The sequence below is a fragment of the Alosa sapidissima genome, chromosome 17 (genome assembly GCF_018492685.1).
Source record: "Alosa sapidissima isolate fAloSap1 chromosome 17, fAloSap1.pri, whole genome shotgun sequence".
Classification (NCBI taxonomy): domain Eukaryota; kingdom Metazoa; phylum Chordata; class Actinopteri; order Clupeiformes; family Clupeidae; genus Alosa; species Alosa sapidissima.
Window position 1 is genome coordinate 13,150,506 of NC_055973.1, and position 19,133 is coordinate 13,169,638.

Below are 19,133 nucleotides of genomic sequence, written 5' to 3' on the forward strand. Positions count from 1 at the left end.
AAATTAAAACAATGTAGAATGTAAATGAATGTGACATCTAATTCAATTTACCTTTATTTATACATTTGACAAATTATTGCATTGCCTTGTGTAGATAAATACTGACAGAGGCAATTCAAGATGAGCCTAAACACAGAAATTATAGGCCTACAGAAAACTACAAAAGCTGGACAGCATCATTTTGACAGGGCAAATGAGACCATACACTGCCTTATAGACACAGATTATCACTGATAACATACCAAATATGCAATCTCCTTGGTAATGTGTATGGCAAGGCTACTCACACTAATGTCAATGGCCCAATCTTACTTTCCTATTTTCTCAGAAATCCCATAAATGTAGTCCCATTCAGCACACAAGTCACAAGACCCTCACTGTATGATACAACCCCATGGATGAATTGTAAATATTTGCTTTTATTATTTAAATTAACAGGCACAACTTACATGTAGCTTGTACATACCAGAACAAATTCCCCCAAAATAAAAATGAAAACCAATTTCTTTGATTATTTATACAATCTGCAAACCAAAAGATCTAGTCTATTTAAGTTATGAAAAAGTGTCACTAAAAAAAAAAAAAAAAAAAAAAAAAAAACATTAAAAAGAGACATCCAAGCCCACAAATAGTAATTACTTCTATTGTATATTTGCTAATCTCCATGGTGATCTGAAGATGGTGTGCCCCAGATGTAATGCTACAACTATGCCACCCCTCATAGGTTCAGGCTAGGCCCCATTCGCAACAAACATCCGAAAAATTGTCTTTCAGCAATCATTAATACAACAACCACATCGCTCACCTCTTGAAGTTACATACACATGCTTGTGACGGTAGAGTATCTGGATTGTGACTTGCAGAAGGAAGCAGTAGTACCAAGCAGCTCCATTTCACCATTGCCAACACATTCACTTCGACAGAAATCTCACAAAAAAGAACTCGTGGAGAAGCAACAAGACCCAACCCAGAGGGGGAAATTCAAGTATTTTTTGAATGGATGGCAACGTAAGTCTTTGGGAATGGAGTGTTTTGAAGTCAGACATGATACAAAACTGCTTTTGACATGGCTGACCTCTGATTTCTCATACACATCCCATCACTGGAGCTTCAAAAAAAAAAAAATCCTTCCGAATAGACAAGTAATTCTGATAAAATGACTGTACAGACACCTAATTAGCAAAAAGTGCAAAAAATCCTAAACAAAAATGTGTGTTCAGCAACTATAACTAATGCAAGGACCGTGCACTCATTGCTAACTAAGTAATTTTTATATTTTGTATATTATATATATCAGGCGCAATTTGAAGATTAATATACATCAGTTTCAGACATACGGTTATTAACAATGTAACAGTCCTTTTGGTGAAAATATAGTTAAATGCAAAATATCTTTTTTAGGAATTTTCTAAAGATGATTTCTTCTTGAAAAAGTACCTGAGCCAGACAAGTATGACCAGGAGAAATAGCACTCAAGCCGTACAGTCTCTCTTTTAAAGAACCCTTTACATATTACACTTCCTTTTACGCTAAGATTCAGGAGATTAAAACATTTTAAAACATTAAATAAGACATACACTCCCCAATTACTGCCCTTCAAGAACCCTTTTTTAAAAATACCTGCTTGCACACTTACAGTACAAAAAAAAAAGAAAGACAACATTTTAAAATTAGACATCTTAGAAGATTAAAGCATAAATCTTAATATAAAACTTATCATACAAATAAAAATGGAAACACAAAAACACAATAAAAAGTTTTCTTGCTGACATTCATAAATCCATGAAGTGATCTTGTCCTGCATTCACGTGTCTGGGCTATCATAATGGGGAGGAGAGCCACTTATCCTCGAACGGACTCGGCCTACGGGCTATGAGTGATATCAAGCAGTTCTTAAAATGCTCAGATGGCCTTCTTGGTTTCATAGCCTTAAAAAGCTTTATATTGCCATCTCACTTCTGAGACAACTGGAAGATTTAAAAAATAATAATAATCATTATAATCCGGGCAATTTCAGGAAATAGATCAAACGAAAAAGTAATGCCGTGCCAGAATATATGGATTAAATAAAAACATTAATTTAATGACCAGAACTAAAGTGATTAGAAGTTTCTATTTAACAGCATGTTGTACCAACATGCCATTGTACCACTAGATATATTTCACAGTGCATATTGTTTTGAGGAAAAAAGGACAATAAAAAGATGTTGCAATTGCTTATGGGTAAAGATGGTCTGTTCCAGATCAGCTAAATTAGACTTGGATTTAGATTTCCTCCTTTTAGCCCAAGCATGCATCCCATCATTGTTATTGCACAATACATGAGGACCTTAAACTGTACCAACAGAAAATGAAAACAGAGACAGCAGAATAAGATTCTCAAATGGTATAAGGAATAACTCACTACAAATCCTCCTGATTCCTGCATAACTATCGTGTCCAAACCACCCCCAATACACCCCCCCCCCAATCAAATCACCATCATCGTCATCGGGGCGCGTTACCGTCCTGTCTTTTCGAATCGGCATCCATTTCAGGTGCAACCTCCTGTGTACACAAATCCCACTGCCCATCTGGGGTTGCAGTCAGGAGAATCTCCAGCGCATATCTCCATAGTTCCAGTCAAAGTTTACAGTTCAAAGACTGAATGTTTCTTAAAAAGTGCTTATGTAGGTCAGTAGGACTTCTTTCTTCTAAGAGTATACCAAAGTTCTACATTAACATGTATCATCTGTGTGGAGAAACAAACAAAAAAAACACAACTAATAAATGACTTATGAACAGATACACACTAATTTACCTATATGATTGGACATTTCAGTAATTTATGACATTTTGGGAAGGAAGTCTGGACACTGTACTATCCATGTACACAATATCACTTGACAAATCAAAGTAAATGACACAAAATGAAAATCATGAGGAAAAACACCATTAGACACTCACCATGATACCACCATTTTGTCTTCTTTGGATTCTTATTACATGTTCTAACATAAAAGGAGTTGTCTGGAGGTCGCCTCTGCAAAGCAAAATGAAGTAAGAGAGATCATCAACAGGGTTATTGCCACAAAGGGGAAACAATACAAGTTGTAGCCACAGCATTTGGCATCACACAGGATGTGCATAGTAATATAGTAATATAGTGGTGATCTTGCACCACAAGGGGGCTCTGTTGAGCTTCACTTGAAATAAAGGTTACTAAGAGCCAACATGAGGGAATTTGATGTTGTACTATGGCAGCTGTAAACATCTGTGCATACAAAATCATCGGTTTACTAATTTTCCAGTAAAAATGTGAGGTCTTCACAATAATTCATGTAATATTCTTGTAAAAAAAAAAAAAAAAAACGTGACTTAGTGCTGACGTAAACATTTAATATGTTACATATAACCCTTGGTTTAGTCATTATGGAGCTGTGCAAACAGAAAAAACTTTGCTAATAGCTGAAGTCGATTTCAGATATTTGTCATGCTAGAGTGGATCTGACACCACAGACAAGGCTAATATCTCTTGCATGTGACAGAGAAAAGTACATACACCTTGGAAATTTATGATGGGAACTGACAGCACAGGACAACCATATAAGGATGTCTGAGACAGTAACTGCCCCAAGGTTTTACCAGTGCAACCGTGTGTGTGTGTGTGTGTGTGTGTGTGTGTGTGTGTGTGTGTGTGTGTGTCTTACCTTCTCTTTGCAGCTGGAAAGCATGCTAATAATGCTTAGACAAACTGACTGTACAGAGAGAGCGGGCGACCAGTCCTCTGTTAAGATGGAGAGACAGATGTGGCCATTGCTATAAACATGAGGATGGACAGGTATATTCTCCCCGGTAAACATGACCTGCAGAGACACACAAAGAAGGGGGTCAGGTGGCAGCCGCACAACGCTACTTTAACATTCCTCTCATACCCCAAAGCTATGTAATGTTTCTAAAAGAACAAAATAGAGCAGCTCACTTGCATGCACCTGCGCGCACACACACACACACACCACAGCTGGAGGTGAGTCATCACATCAGCCTGGGTAAAGTAGTCAGCTGGAATGATGTCAGATTTCAGCATTAAATCTCGCAAAACTAATGAGACCTGGCCAATAAGCCCTGTGGTAGAGCTGTGGCTAAACACCGCAAGGCCTCAGGATTAGAAGAGAAGGGGGAAAAAACTGCTGGGAATAGGGGGGGCCTGGCACCGAGGGCTTCACGTGAGCTTCTAGAGAGCCACAGGGTCCCACGCCCCCAATGTAATGGAAAAACAACACTTTACGACACCGGTGTAGCTTTGCCTTTCCGTCTTGAAGGACCAACAGCGTAAAGGCCACAGGGCAAGCACATGTTTGAACATGTGAGGAGTCATAAAAATATATATGGCTTCACTTCATACAGTACCAATGGATAAAGACCACATTAGAGTCCGACACATAAGGGTCAGTGTACTCTTCTGAAAAAGCGCTTGCGGGGCAGGAAGAGCCCTTAAAGCCAAGTTTATTTCTGTAGCAGATGAGAGCATACATTAGGTCTCTCTATCGCGTCCTCTACTTGTGGTTGACCTGAGTGATTTCGACTTCATGCTATAAATACAATAGCGGTGGACCCACTTGCACACTACTTAAACCTCCATTCAGGAAGTAAGCACTCGTAGCTCAACTGGTCTGATCTGTTCACGCCATCGGAAACAACACCGTGCATTAACTGCTGAAGTGAAGCTGAAGTCTTACACTGACCGCCATCGCGGTCACACTTGCGCAAACGGCAACAACTTTGTTTATCCTATTTGCTCAGTCCGCGGCCTGCCATTTATAGGGAAGAGGGCCAGAAATGAGATTGGCGCGCGGAGTTAATCTGTTCAAACAGGTCTGTGGACGGTGCTTAGGCTTTTGGTGTTGGAACGTGGCCGCCTCTAAAGCATCCTCGCGCTGAGTGATCCCATTATCAATCATTTGGGAAAGCATTTGGGCTTGGCAGGGAACACGGCTGCTCGTAATTGAACACATTTTCCAGTGTCAGCTCACGATTATTTTGTTTATTTTCTTTACAGTCATAAATAATTGTAACAAATTGGCAAATAAATAAAATAAACAAAAGCAGAACTGACCAGCACTAGAAATCAATATATTTAACAACAACAAAAAAACCTGACCAAACAAAATAGACTAATCTCTAAACTCCTGTCTGTTTGTTTGTTTAATTTGAGGCCAGTTCAGCAACTAAGGCTATTTAATGGCCAAAGCATTGTGTGTTATAGAAGCTTAAATATGTTTTATGAAATCTATGCTAGTAAGAAATTCTAAAACCTTCAAAAGGTGGGGTTTCCAACTCCTGTACATGACATTTTCTTCATGCTAAATTTCCAGAACTAACTGTATGTAGTTTGACAGTAATACATACCTGAGGTGAGTCAAACGGATATCGACTACTAAATTTGAAAAGCAGCTGGAATTTTTCGCCTTCATAGAGAGTACCGGTGGCTCCTTCCATATCTACAATCCACCTGTCAGAATGAGAGAGAGAAAAGCACAGGGATCAGGGCTTTTGTTTAAGTGACAATGTTCACACTCGGGGCTATTCACCAGCCAGGCTAAATGGTCAGGCTAAATGGGAAAGGTCAGGAAGGAAGCCTCAATCCCAGTTTGGAAAACAAAGGATTAAGAGACAATAAAGGAGAGGTTTGGTTGGGGCTGGGGGGGGGGGGGGGGTCATGGGGGTACACAGGGCAAAGGGGCAACTCAGTTCTGGTAAAGCACTTTTGCGTGAAAATGATAGAAATCACAACGCACGTTGCGCGCCTCGAGAAACAAGGTCGGAGGTCAAATGGATCAGATCTGTCTAGCACAACCGCTTCCTGACCCAAATGCTCAAAGGATAATCCCAGCAAATTAGTGAGCATTTTGACAAAAGAGCTGAATGATAACCAACCCCACCCCCATTAAGTTACATAAATAAGAATAACACAAGCGGCCAATAGCATGCAGAGAGACAGAGAGAGAGAGGTACAGAGAGCAAAAACTCTTTCGAGTCATTTGGAAGAGTGGTCAGATGACCGCTGCATCGAGTCAATGGATTTCTCCAGCTCATCACAACCACACGGCTGCAGCCGGTTGACCTGACCACCCTCCCCGTGTGGATTTGAACAGTGGGCCTCTGCCTAGCTGGCTAAACGCTAATTCCTTGGCTTCGCTGCTTTTTAGGCAAGGATTACCAGCACTCGCTCAGACACACACATACCCACACACACACAGACATCATAAAAAAAAGAGGAGGAAGTAAAAAAAAAAAAAAAAAAAAAAAAAAAAAAAAAACTCAAATACTTTCAGGACAGGACCTGTCTGTTACATCAGTACATAGCTATGATTTTTAGAGCTGTTTGGGAGACATGTGCACCAAGCCACTCTCTTGCAGAGTGAGGCCATATGTATTGCTCTGTGAATACACTGTACTGATTAGCAAGTTGGAAATAAAAAATAAAAAAGACTCAAATCCTCAAATAGCTAAAATGCTCTGTAGTGCTTTCTGATAGCTAATTCCTGTTTTCCCCCCTAAAGAATCCAGTTTAAACAAAAACCTTACTGATCTGTGATTCTACCGAAACTCACATCAATAAAGTGTCTACGGTGGGTGGGCACAGCCATCAACAGTGGCCAATACTCAATAGGTTTTACAGGGCAGTCTTCAGAGACTTTGAGAGATCTGCAGGAATCAAGCACAACAGGATTTTATGTCACCGCCGCAGAGTACAGATGCTTTGTTATTCTATCTCCACGGATACAGCCACAATATATATATATATATAGTAACACCAGAGAACACCTTGTATGGTCAGAATGGAAATCTACTCCAAAGGTGACTCGGATTCCGGCACCATCAGAAACTACCCTAGCTTGTAGAGATCTATTCATATACTCACCCAGATAGTTTAGTCAGGCATAAAAAAAAAAAAGGTCTGGTTCCTGTTGAGGCCATGGGTCGGTAGGGAATCTTTTTTTTTTTTTTCCCCCAGTGGCAGTAAGGGATAGGTAGAAAATCAGTCCCTCCAGGATTTCGCGAGGTTTTTTGAGACTGTTGCGACCTAAAATGCCTGGATGGAAGTTGCGGTGTTTTTAGCTGTTTCTTGTGTAGAAATTGCGGGAGGAAGTGAAAATTGCAAAAATAGTTGCGTTTTTTTTTTATTTAGGGCAATTAAGGTTAGTAAGACCAAAATCACACTGATAATCTTGATGCTTATTAAAAAAGGATAATCAAAAGGTAAACAGTAAGGATTACAGAAAATCAAAGTAGGCCTACTTTATTTGTGAAAATGCTTTGACTGAGGTAATTCACAAAGCAGTATAACCTTTCGTAGAACTGTCCAAAAAAGACAGTCACCTAAAGAGATGGCATCATGTCATATGTTTCAATACATTCATATATTTTGTAATTCATATTAAGTTCATATCTTCTTAATAATTCATAGTCTGTGGCCTGCATAATTACTAATAGCCAAGTAAGTATCTAGTAATTTCATATTAATTTAAACTATTTGACTACACTTCTGTTTAATGTCATTACATTGGTGGTGTACGTCTAATTGACTGCCTGCCCCTTTAAGGATGTGAGAGTAGCCTAATTACATTTCTGAGTGGATTGAAAGGCTTGTGTTCGGCTACGAGTGTAAATCACTTTTTGCATAGTGCATTACCATATGTGGATGCAATTGGGAATGTCTTCTATGTCATTAGGTAAAATAAATGTTAAAAAAACAACTCGAATGAAATCATTCTTGGATCATAGAAGAGGTAAATGTCTTGCAATTTTATTAATTTCTATGATTTTGGTAGCACTACTCAAACTAAGCCCACAAGCTAGAAAACATGACATAAACTAAAAGCACATATCCAGGTAAACGTTTGCCAATGGGTTGCATAGCCTACTCAAATGTCAGTAAACCAAGTAGGCCTTAATTAACTTACTTTCATAGCCTAGGTAGGTTAGCAACACCAGGTTGAGAGATGCAAGTAAGCAGATCATTAACGTTAGCCTTCTATTTATGGTCATCAAAACTGCTGAGAAACAAACACGTTAGGGCAGTCTTTGGTGTCATATGCAGAAGGTGCAGAAGTAAGTGTGCCATCTGGCTCAATATTCTGCACGAGGGACTGTTGTGGTAGGTGACATTTCACGGTGAAACTACGATGATTGGTCAAATTTGCGAAAAAGTTGCGGTGTTTGGACAAAATTGCGAGTGCCTTGGTAAGTGATGAAAACAATCATCTTCGTGAACAGCTGTGCATAGGCTACTTTGTAACAGAGAGAATACGCTCATCCCTATACATAACGCAAGGGGTAATTATAGTTCGCCTTTTATTTGTGGATTTATTTAATGTAGCCTAGACTATTTAGTGTTATTTCTTCCCCAAGCTCATAAAATAAATTTGGGTCGCACATAAATTGACAGGGTCGGTCGGAAACCAGAACCCAAGAATTTTTTTTTTTATGCCTCGTCTACTCTCTCTCTGTGTGTGTGTGTGTGTGTGTGTGTGGGGAATACAGAGCATGGAAACAAGGACCACCAAAGATGATGTAACAGACAGGGAGCTCTTTGGTGCCAATTAACAGCACACACGGCAATAAACAGCCCCCTCGAGGCTGCAGTCCTCTGACATCGCAAGCACCTTAAATACAGTCATACCAGTCTACAAGCAATAGGTGTGTGTGTGTATCTGTTTAGACACAACACATTCACAAACACACTTGAAGAAATGGTGTGTGTGTGTGCGTTGGGGGGGGGGGGGGGGGGGGGGGGGAAGTGGTTGTCATGGCTCTGTAAAAGAACATGACAAGAACATTTTTATAAGATATGTGCATGTATATGATCACCTATAGTTTATTGCATCAATGAGAAAGAAGCACAACTTGATATCAACACACTGCTCTAAAACAAACCTTAGAGAGAAGGACACTGTGTTCCAAATGAAAATGGGAGATTCTGTCAACAACGTAAAAACATCACAATGTCCCGGTCATCATCCGATTCCTCCCCGAATATGACTACAAAACGGTTTGACTTGTACTCCAGGGCACAGCGGACTGTCAAAAAACATGAACTTCACGAGACAGTCACTCTCATAGTGTCACCACTCACTAGTTTCATTTGAGCGAGCAGATGCGGCCAAACTCAGCAGTCGGCCTGGGCATCACGGGGTGGGGGTGGGGTGGGGTGGGGTGGGTCATCTAAGGCAGCAGAGCCTGAGTCAGAATTATGCCGTTTTCTGAAAGCCTTAAATCGGAAGCGACAGACGCGCAAGTCCAACAACACTATAACAGGGTGCTTTTAAGTTCAAAGAGGGGCCATCATTTTTTATTCAAGTCTCCAACGCCCGTGATGTGCACCAAGGGTGGTGCTGGTGCGTCAACAGGCATTTAGAGGATGACCCTCCGCCCTTGTGTTGTCATGTTTATGAGAGAGAGAGAGAGAGACAGAGACAGAGACAGAGACAGAGAGAGACAGAGAGAGAGAAAAGTGGCAGAGTGACAAAGGTAGAAAGAGGAGTGGATCTCACCACCACATCTCAGATGAGTGTCCTAGGGACACGCCAGGGACAATCAAGCATGACAGACAGGTTTGCCCAGTCTCTGGTGCATTGGCAATAACCTCATGCTTCACATGCCAACCAACATCAAGCACACGGAACAACTACAAGCATTTTAGTGAAAACAATCTCATTGTTTTAATCTGACGTAACACAGCAACAAATTGGTCATAATATAATGTTGGCGGCGCTCTATTCATGGAGCCACTGGTATTTCAAGCCTATTCATCTTGTCTGGAGATAGAAAATAAATGTCTGCATAAAACAGTTTCCATGCCAAGAATATACACCCGGATCAGCAGGAAACAGACACACTCATTCACTTGATATACTCAGTGAGGGTAAAAATATAGTTGTCATTTACAGTCTGTGGTGATAACAGACTAATTACTAGACTAGTCATTCAACTACTGCCACAAATGTTGACACAACTCACCAAATACAGGGCTGAGGTTCAATGATTTTCAGACACCTGAGGCAACAAATCATAACATTTCAGCTCACTTATCATTAGATGTCACCTTTTAAAGCGATGGTTCAGAGTAATTTCACCCTAGGGTCCTTTGCACCATGACCCCGAGCTAAACACCCTCCCAGAACCTGTCACCTGTTAAATAAACTCCTGGTGTACCTACAAACTTTTCAATGCCTCGTTGTATGAGTAAAGAACATACCGTAGAAGTTTCGTACCAGGGCATTATTAGTGGGGTAATTTACGAGATAAAAGTTGGTTCCATTACGCCTGCAGAGACTCATTAGTTTCTGACAGCGCTACTCGACCAGGGTTCGACAAAGGGAAAACAGGTTCCGGGAGGGTGTTTGGCTCGGGGTCATGGTGCAAAGGACCCTAGGGTGAAATTACTCCGAACCATCGCTTTAAGACATAACATGATCTTCTTAGCAACAGTAAAACTATGGAGGTACGGCCAGGAAAAGAAGGTCAGCTGGCAACTTGTCATTGCAACTCTACGCTACCTACCCGACATCCAGACCTTTAATATTTTATGAGAAAGAACGGTGACACTACGTATTAGACAAGCTTGGCTGAAGAATTATGTGGACCACTCCAGTGACTGTAAACCACACACTTCTAAACTCTGCATCTCTCCACTACATTCCACTCCAACATTCCTCTCCTCACTTCAATCAGAGTTGAGATAAAGAGCTCTATGCGACCCCTGAGTCACCTGCCAAATAGTTTCAACTAATCAATAATACACATGCAATGTTTAAGCGAGGAAAAGACATGCACTCATTGGCTCCTGAATACACAACCACAGCCATATAAGTGCGCAAAGATAAAATCTGGTTTCATGTGAGAGAGGGTTTTCGTACTTACTGTGTAATCGTATTCTGAACACTCTTCTCGTTTAATGTCATGCCAGGGGGTGGATCATTTTGCAGAGCTAATAGTTCCTTCTGTAACCTTTTCTGTAATGTGAAAGGAAAACGTTGATTAGGATATGTTGTGGGTATCAAATGGATAAAATTGTATTGCAGGTCTGGTTAGGTAAAGATTAAAGAACATTATTATTACAAACAATTAACCATCACAACACAAATTACATCAAATTGTGCTCTACCAAGCGACCGCACTTTGTACAAACAAATGAATTAACTTTCAGGACCTCTGGCATTGTCACTTCACTCAGTGCCACCTAATATGGAACAGTAAAGAAGGGCAGAGTTTCTGTCCGGAGAAAGTAATGAATCCCACAGTATAAGCGGTTTCAATTCGGCTCACCAGATAGTAACAACCTTTGTTCAGTCGAAAAATTGATCCAGTTTCTGCGGGTATCACCTAGGGAAGAATGTGCCCGGCCACTAGGGCTAGGTTATCTCGATGGGTTGAGATAAGCTCATCATCAATGTTTCTACATTACTGTTAAGCAACACGGCAACTGAAACATGCCGTTGTTAGTTGAATACACAACATTTGAACGACCAATGTAGAACTCATCCTTAAAGAATATGCTCCTTATTCCTGAGTCAAGGAAACTACGGAAACTAGTACCAAGTTAGCCATCGCATCATACCCCGACCGTAACAGCTAGGTTGGCTAAAACCAGCTAACGCTGGCTAATACGAAGTAAGCTGCGTTGTCAATTTGCTATCTGGAGAGGATTAGCTAATTTTACTAGCCGTGTCACTTTTAAGTATCAAATGATTGTGTTTTCACATACATGGCGAACTAATCACAGCAATAGCGAGGAATGCTTCCCTTACGTCGGACGCTCGGTTTGAGATCATATAAAATACCACCGTGTCCTTGTACCAGGCTGCTAGCGCTAATTAATCCGAGTCATCTCCTATGGCTAGCGAGCGAACGTCAGCGAAAGCCAGCTAGCAAGATAGCTGGTAATTTTGAGTGGAAACAATCGCTAGAACAGCTCCTACAACATATCTATTTGACTGTACTTCGCCATCTTCTTAAAATAAATTCAAAAGCTAAATTTCACGACAAGAAGAGTATCAGTGAGGGAGAAACCCATGAGGAATTGTCTAAAAGCGCTCCGTGTTTGTAGAAATCTTACCTGCATCGACGCCATGATGGATCCCCCTGCATCAGGCTGTGTGGAAAGACGCAGACTGAACCTTGCGTCGGTGTATCACGTGGAAACAGTGACAGGGTTGTGTTTAGAAAACATCATAACAAGCGAACGGCATGCGTCAAATTCCCCGCATTTGGGATCCTTTTCGAGTGGATTCTGCTGCATGCATGCATTGTCTACAGCTGGTTATTTTGTCATGTTTTAGAAGGGATGTCTTTTTTAGAAAAGTACGACCGATAAAATGATAATACGTGTAAGGCAAATACGAAACAGGATGTCCTATTTTCCCCTAAAAATAAGAATATCTTTTCTCTGGAATATGTGCAACATGTGTAATTTTTTTCATATTAAGTGCGCATATTAAGTCAGTCAAAGTTGTACTTCATGGATCTTCACGCAAATGCACAAGACAACGTCCTAATTATTAGCCAGTGTAGGCATGTGTCATGACCTCAAAATAACAGTTAAACTGAATTAGCCAAAACCTGCTGGCTGACTCCCTGTCCAGCTTCCCTGCTGTTCAATAAATATCCGTCATTTAATCCAAGTGGAATCCTGTTACAATGCAGTAAAATTTACATTTTATTATTAAATCTGCTTGCATCTAATCTAGCAATATGTTGAAAGTCTGTAAATGTTAAAGTAATTTTCCTATAGCATTACAGCAAGCATTTCCTTTAGTCAACTATTTTAATACCTAACCAATGGTTCCATATGGCAAAAATATGTTTTTAGTCAAATAATTAGCAGGAAAAAAAATAAAAAAATAATCAGTGGCCATTCCTAAGGATCTCTGGACCATATCGAAGCCAGATCCCATCCAGGTTCCCCAGCTTCCCGATGCTCCCTACATCCCTTCGGCTCTTAAACTATGCTTAGCACAGCTGGCTGTCACTTCACTCTCAGCACAACAGAAAAAGTAGAGAATAGAAAGCTGCACTTGGAATAGGAATAATGCAAAATAAAAAGTCCTTAGTCATTAAAAGTTGTGTATTTATCAGACCAGAAATTAGCCAAAACTATTCATCAGTGCATCAATTAAAAATATACATTAATCAGACCAGCGAATAAGAATTGTTTTGTTTGTGTGTGTGTGGTGTGGTGGTGGGTCATGCCTAATTTGACAGTGTGTGAACAAAAGATGAAATACCAAATGAGCAAAATGTAGAGACCATAAATGCTATAATGAGCATAAAGGACAAGAACTAATATAGTAAAACTACCCAGTTCATAGCTCTTCACACTGCAACTATGTATGGGTGTGTGCAGCCATGTTTATTAAAATGAAGTTAATCACTATTAATAAAAGGTGGAGTAATACTTAGCGCACAGGGAAAAAATAAACAAGTTTACTGAGGATACATAAAAAGCAACTCATTCCGTCTCCTTCTCAAATAAACTGCATACACAAGTTAAATATGCAAAAACACAACTAACACGCTGAGGCTTGGACATTTACTTTCGATCTTTTAACAATCTAAGAAGTTCGCAGCCATTAACAGTTCCAGTGCAATCTCGGGGGCAATGGGGAATTCAGGAATCTCCGTGGAGCTGTTGGTGTATCGCACTTTATAGGTGAAGTACATGCACACTTTGGAGAGGACGTGAGATGGGATCTCTCTGAAATTGACCTCATTTGTTTCATTTTCTGCAAACTGGCCTAGAGGGACAACAAAATAAAAAATTTAGTACAAGCTGAACATGCTATACATTTTACAATTAACACATCAATGCTGGTGTTAATAGTAACAAAATAAGGTTTTTAAGAAAATTCTGCATTTGTTGAAAATAGCTCAACACGCCATCTGCTGTTTAAAATGATCCATGGCCAAGTCAACCATTTGGGACTGTCTACTACATCATGCTCTTGAAAAGCAAAAAGGCTTTTTTGGCTTTTCTCCCCTCACTGCCCCTTAACTACTTTTTAGAATTCAAAATAATGCAGTAGGTGCAGTTAGGCTCAAAGCCTATAGTACAGTTGCACTAGAAGTCACAGCCTATTCATTTTAGTTTGTTATACTTAAAAGCTTTGGATAAAAGTGTCTGCTAAATGAATACATGTATGTACATGTATGAAAAACCCAGGAATAATTGGTAATTTAACACAGGACATTGATGTAGTGCTATATTGATCAAGTATGCTGTGCTATAGTATTTTGTAGCCAATAACTTGTAGAACTTTGATCAAACCTGTCATTTTGTTTCAGATTCATTCCAGGTTTTATTAAAGGAGAATTCTGGCGATCTTTGTTTCTCGAGGTCACCCAGTACTGACGGTACGGGGAAAAAAACAAAACAAAGAAAAAATAAAAAAAAAGAATCGCTTCTACCTAGCTCGAGTTCATGCAGCCAACAGCTAGAGCTACCAGGCAGCTACAGTGCTACACTTCATGTTCATTCCCTTGAAAAAAGCAGAGATCTATGTGAAAAAAAAAAAAGAAAAACGCCAGAATTTCCATTAACCATTATGAGAATACTCACTTTAAAAAGACAATCATACACAATCATTACACTCATTAAAATGTATCATTGCTCTATCTAACAGAAAAGAAAATGTTTTGTTTGATATTTGGCCAGGGTAAAAAAGCAGACCAATTCAAGGTACTCTTGACTGTAATGGTACAGAATACAATATCATATTTGAGCTGTATATTTTGTTTGTCTCCTAAAGACCTTTAATTGCATATAGCTTCATTTTCCTATCTACTGATTGTGTACATATGCAAAAGGCAAACAAAACTGGTAAGTGTCCATATTAACAGACTGCACAATAAACATGTTAAACATATCATATAAGATGATTCGGTTTCATTTTTCACACCTAGAACGGTATGCATCATTCTTAAAATGAAAAAGGGAAAGCATTCTTTTCACATATATGGGTCATTTCATGTCAAATCAGATAAGGTTGTTGCTGCACCGTCTTAGATTTTGTTCAAAACTTGTCTATATCAAGAATGGGTCCCAAAACCAAGGCCTGTAAAATATTTCTGTTTAAAACCTATGCCTTCGTATTATTTTCAGCCCTTGAAATTACTTCAGTTTCACAGCCTGAAAATCACACTATCTGGGAAACAATGTTTGGGCATTAATATAATTCCAAAGTATCATTCATAGGTAGCCCATACTTTGTAAGGTGGAAGACAAACATGTTCTCAGTATGACTGAACATTGTGGGGTAGCTAGTAGGCACTTGAAAATCTATGTGAAAGTAGCTCAGTGTATTGGCATTTAGTGTACAAAGTGGCAATGTAGATAGATAGATAGATAGATAGATAGATAGATAGATAGATAGATAGATAGATAGAGAGAGAGAGAGAGAGAGAGAGAGATATAGATAGATAGATAGAGAGTCAAAATAATTGCTTTGCCTCAGGTCAAAGAATGAAAATGCATAGGTATACAATGTAACCAAGAAACATGGTACATCATTGGCTCTTTATACATGAAATGACTATAAACTGAGCTTTTCTCACATTGATTTTTCATGTTCCTACAAGCTACCCCACATGGCCTTTTAGTCCTATAAATATTACCGAAAAATGCAATCACACCTTATTTTATCTTTAATATCTTCATGTGCATTTGTTGCAGAGACCTTGAATATTGGCTCAATATTAATACAATATTGAATTAGGTCTCATGTGGATACAAAAATGAGTTTACAAGACCTTCAATATCACCAGTTTTGCACTTTGTTCCATATCTGGGGCCTTATATAAAACTAATGGGCACGCAATACAAACATTTAACAGTCCGATCATACTGAGAACATCGTCTGTGTTCCACCCTACTAGGAATAATTATATATTATTAAGATATTAATGGCCAAGCATGGCCTTCAATATAAGGCATTCTAAGGGCTAGTCCAGAATATTTGTGTCCAAACGAATCCATCTCAACACGACTCAACACGTTACTTCATATCCTAGGCCTATAGGTGGCACTGTTAGTCGCGCTGTAGGCTATACAAACGAAAATGGCTAGTGCAAGGAAACCAGAATTGTTTGTGTGGACTGATAGTGCCAACTGTAGTCATCTGTAAAACTAATAAACTTCATTTTTACGGTTTGTGAAGGGTGCAGTCCTGTCCTTCATTTGGCTAACGCAGGTACAAACAATCTTCTTTACTTTATTTTGTTGTAGGATAGTCCGCGATTCACATTAGTTTTGGCCATCACCTCAAATGCATAGGCTACTAAACTCTAGGTCTACCCAAGTTAGGCTATTCTGTCGCCACATTTATAATATTGCTATAATACCTTCGTTAGTAACAGTCGATACTTTTGCCTGCATGAAATCGCGCATTCGCATTTAGTGCACATCTACCATAGGCTTAACATGAGTTACGCGTCTTTGTATGCTCATATCTGACTTCACTAGACTATGAATGCATTTATTTATGTTGTAAGACATGTAAAATAAATGAATGACACCGGCACTACGCACAAATTAATTTAAACTTACACCGCACTTCCCTAATAACTTCTGACTAGTTCTCTCGCGTCACCGACGATAACTAGAAATGCATCAAGAAAACACAGGGAAAACACTGTTCAGTCCACAAAGTCATGATAATGATCTTCTCATGAAGTCATGAGAATGAGTCATGATTGGCGCTGCGCAGCACCAGTTGTGATATTTATCCTACTGAGTGTAATCGTAGCTAATGTCATGTATGAAAACTAGTATTGTTAGGCAATACTATAAGTGTCAAGTCCTAGGCATCTGAGGTGAAGCGATGACATCATTAATCCGCAGGTATGCGGTTTCGCTGTCCAAACGAACTCACAAGGGCTACGGTTTCAGATTTTTTCCACCCTGGGACCAGGTTTCAAAAAAGTGTGGTTTCGGGCAGTGCATTTACAGGATTCGTTTGGACGATCGGCCAAGACGAAGCAAAACCGGTGCGTTTAACCCAAAAAGCGTCTCCGTGTGGACGGGGCCTAAGAGTGATTCAAAACCAAAGGTGAACAAATGTATGAAAACATTGGAATTTAACAAAAATACTTTACAGGTCTTAGTTTTGGGACCTAAATATTAGGTAGACAAATTTGAGCAAAATCTGAGATGCTGTAACAACCATTTTCCTGGATTTTGTCTGATTTGACATGGAATGGCACATATGAGAATTTGTGAGATTTCTAACTTCTGGAGCCAAAGTGATAAGATGTTCAAAGTAAACTCATCAGCCAGGTTTGAGGTATAATAATAATAATTAATAATAATAATAATAACTGTGCTTTGATGATCCCTAATCTATTCCATGAAACCGATATATTGCTAAAATGAAAAGTGGAATGAAGGTACTTTAAAAAATGGAATCACAAAAATAGATTTTGAGTTACAGTCTAATAGAGAATGCATTGCAGATCCTTATTCTATGACGCATCAACAGACTCAAGTCAAATATGTCTCACACTGCTAGGGAGGGGAGATTAGATTAACTGCACTGGAGAGAAAGTTGTGCAAGTTAAAACTTAGGGATGCCTCAAAATGAATAGCTGATTTCAACATCAGATAGGTACTCACCAGGTCCGCTCAGCATAGCCTTAATTGTTCCAGAAGTTAAGGCATGTTCTCTTTTCACTATGAACTCATGGCCATCTGAAGAGATCAGCTTCACATACATGGCATCGGGGCCTTCACAGCCACCGTAGGTTTTCTCTTCGCCATCTGGATGACAGTCATAGATAGTCCTGATTAGTGTTTGTGTATATAACTAAATGCATTTTATATACATGACTAGATTAATTACTGCTGCAACTGAAGTTGGTACATTGTTGGCATTAGGATCTAGTAGTCCACCGCTCGATACTAACCCATGACTAGTTGACTTCCAGACAGGGTTTCTTCCTGAAACGGGACACAGGACAACTGATTAAACAACGGAATGGTGAATTGCTCATGCTCCATGCATTTCTTAAAATTTAAATCACTCACTGTAACAAGGAACATAACGTTAGGCATTGTGCCAATATATTAACACAGTTCCATCAATTACCATATTACACTCATCAATACGACATAATATATATATATATGAGAGAGAGAACAACGAGCAGTCAGGGTGTATAAGTTGTAATTGCCCATCTAGGAAGTTTTAGGGAGACACATTGTGGTTATTACGCTTGCTCGCTAGCTAACCTAATTTCATTGAGTAGCATCACTTTTGTAGCATTCTCTATGCTACAGAGTCTTGGTACTTTCTGCGTTTGATCAACCAACTACATACGTAACATGTAATGCATGACAAACAACCACAATAAACACTACCACGGGATCATCGTCATGTATGTTAACTAAAGATTTTATTCCACGACCAATGGATCAACCTTTTGGTATGACGTGCTAACGTTAGCTGCATAGGCTATCGACAGCTGTTCCCTGTAACTAGCAAGAAGGCTAACACGTAAGCTAGCTTGCTAATAAGATACGAGGCAATTTGTCAGCATCCATTAGGAGTAAAGACGAAATGATGGTTAGGAATTCCTATGAATACTCTGAACCCACAGCATATTTAAAAGTAATGTGTAACAATCGTGTATATCATGATCCTAAATATTTGTAACAAACAGGAACGCTCACCACGACAGTCAGCGGCGGAAGTTTGGCAAACCTCCCGTCTTGCTTTTTGTTGGGATTTTAATTGCGACTGAAAGACAATCTGTTAAATTACCGCCACCAGGTGGTTCGGAGTATAATAGCAGTACTAGGTGCTGAGGAAATTATCTTGGAGAAATCCAGAAGAGCTATCTGATGAATGCTGATATGATTTTGGAAATTATGTTTATTCATTAAAAAATTATATTTTTTCAAAGACACTATCCCTTCCTCCTAGATGTAGAAAAGAAATAGATATTTACTTAAAATCTCTTGATATAATGACAGGAAAGAATGCATAGTAGCCTAATTAAAATATGTGGCGTTATGAACTATATCCTCTTTGTACGTTTCTCTGTGGACATGCGTTGTGATATAATTCTAGAAATGATATTGTGAAAGTGTTTTTGTT

The 19,133-nt window shown here is 39.3% G+C and overlaps 2 protein-coding genes across 4 annotated transcripts; both read right to left on the reverse strand.

Moving 5' to 3' along the window:
* Nucleotides 1-25: 25 nt before the first annotated feature.
* Nucleotides 26-12,333, reverse strand: ube2wb (ubiquitin conjugating enzyme E2 Wb). Of its 3 annotated transcripts, none has more exons than XM_042067181.1 (7): nt 12,101-12,333; nt 10,906-10,997; nt 10,003-10,038; nt 5,389-5,491; nt 3,690-3,845; nt 2,947-3,022; nt 26-2,731 (listed from the first exon to the last, which is right to left on the reverse strand). In XM_042067181.1, exons 1-7 carry the CDS (start codon nt 12,113-12,115, stop codon nt 2,718-2,720), a joined length of 492 nt encoding a protein of 163 aa, XP_041923115.1. In that variant the 5' UTR covers nt 12,116-12,333; the 3' UTR covers nt 26-2,717. The 3 variants fall into 3 exon arrangements, with proteins under 3 accessions (XP_041923115.1, XP_041923117.1, XP_041923116.1); XM_042067183.1 differs by lacking the exon at nt 12,101-12,333 and adding an exon at nt 11,311-12,061; XM_042067182.1 differs by lacking the exon at nt 10,003-10,038 and having other exon boundaries at nt 12,101-12,254.
* A 761-nt stretch (nt 12,334-13,094) lies between these two features.
* On the reverse strand, nt 13,095-18,813 carry eloca (elongin C paralog a). Its single transcript, XM_042067184.1, has 4 exons — nt 18,707-18,813; nt 17,941-17,974; nt 17,651-17,794; nt 13,095-13,778 (listed from the first exon to the last, which is right to left on the reverse strand). Exons 2-4 carry the CDS (start codon nt 17,942-17,944, stop codon nt 13,588-13,590), a joined length of 339 nt encoding a protein of 112 aa, XP_041923118.1. The 5' UTR covers nt 17,945-17,974; nt 18,707-18,813; the 3' UTR covers nt 13,095-13,587.
* Between the last annotated feature and the right edge of the window lie 320 nt (nt 18,814-19,133).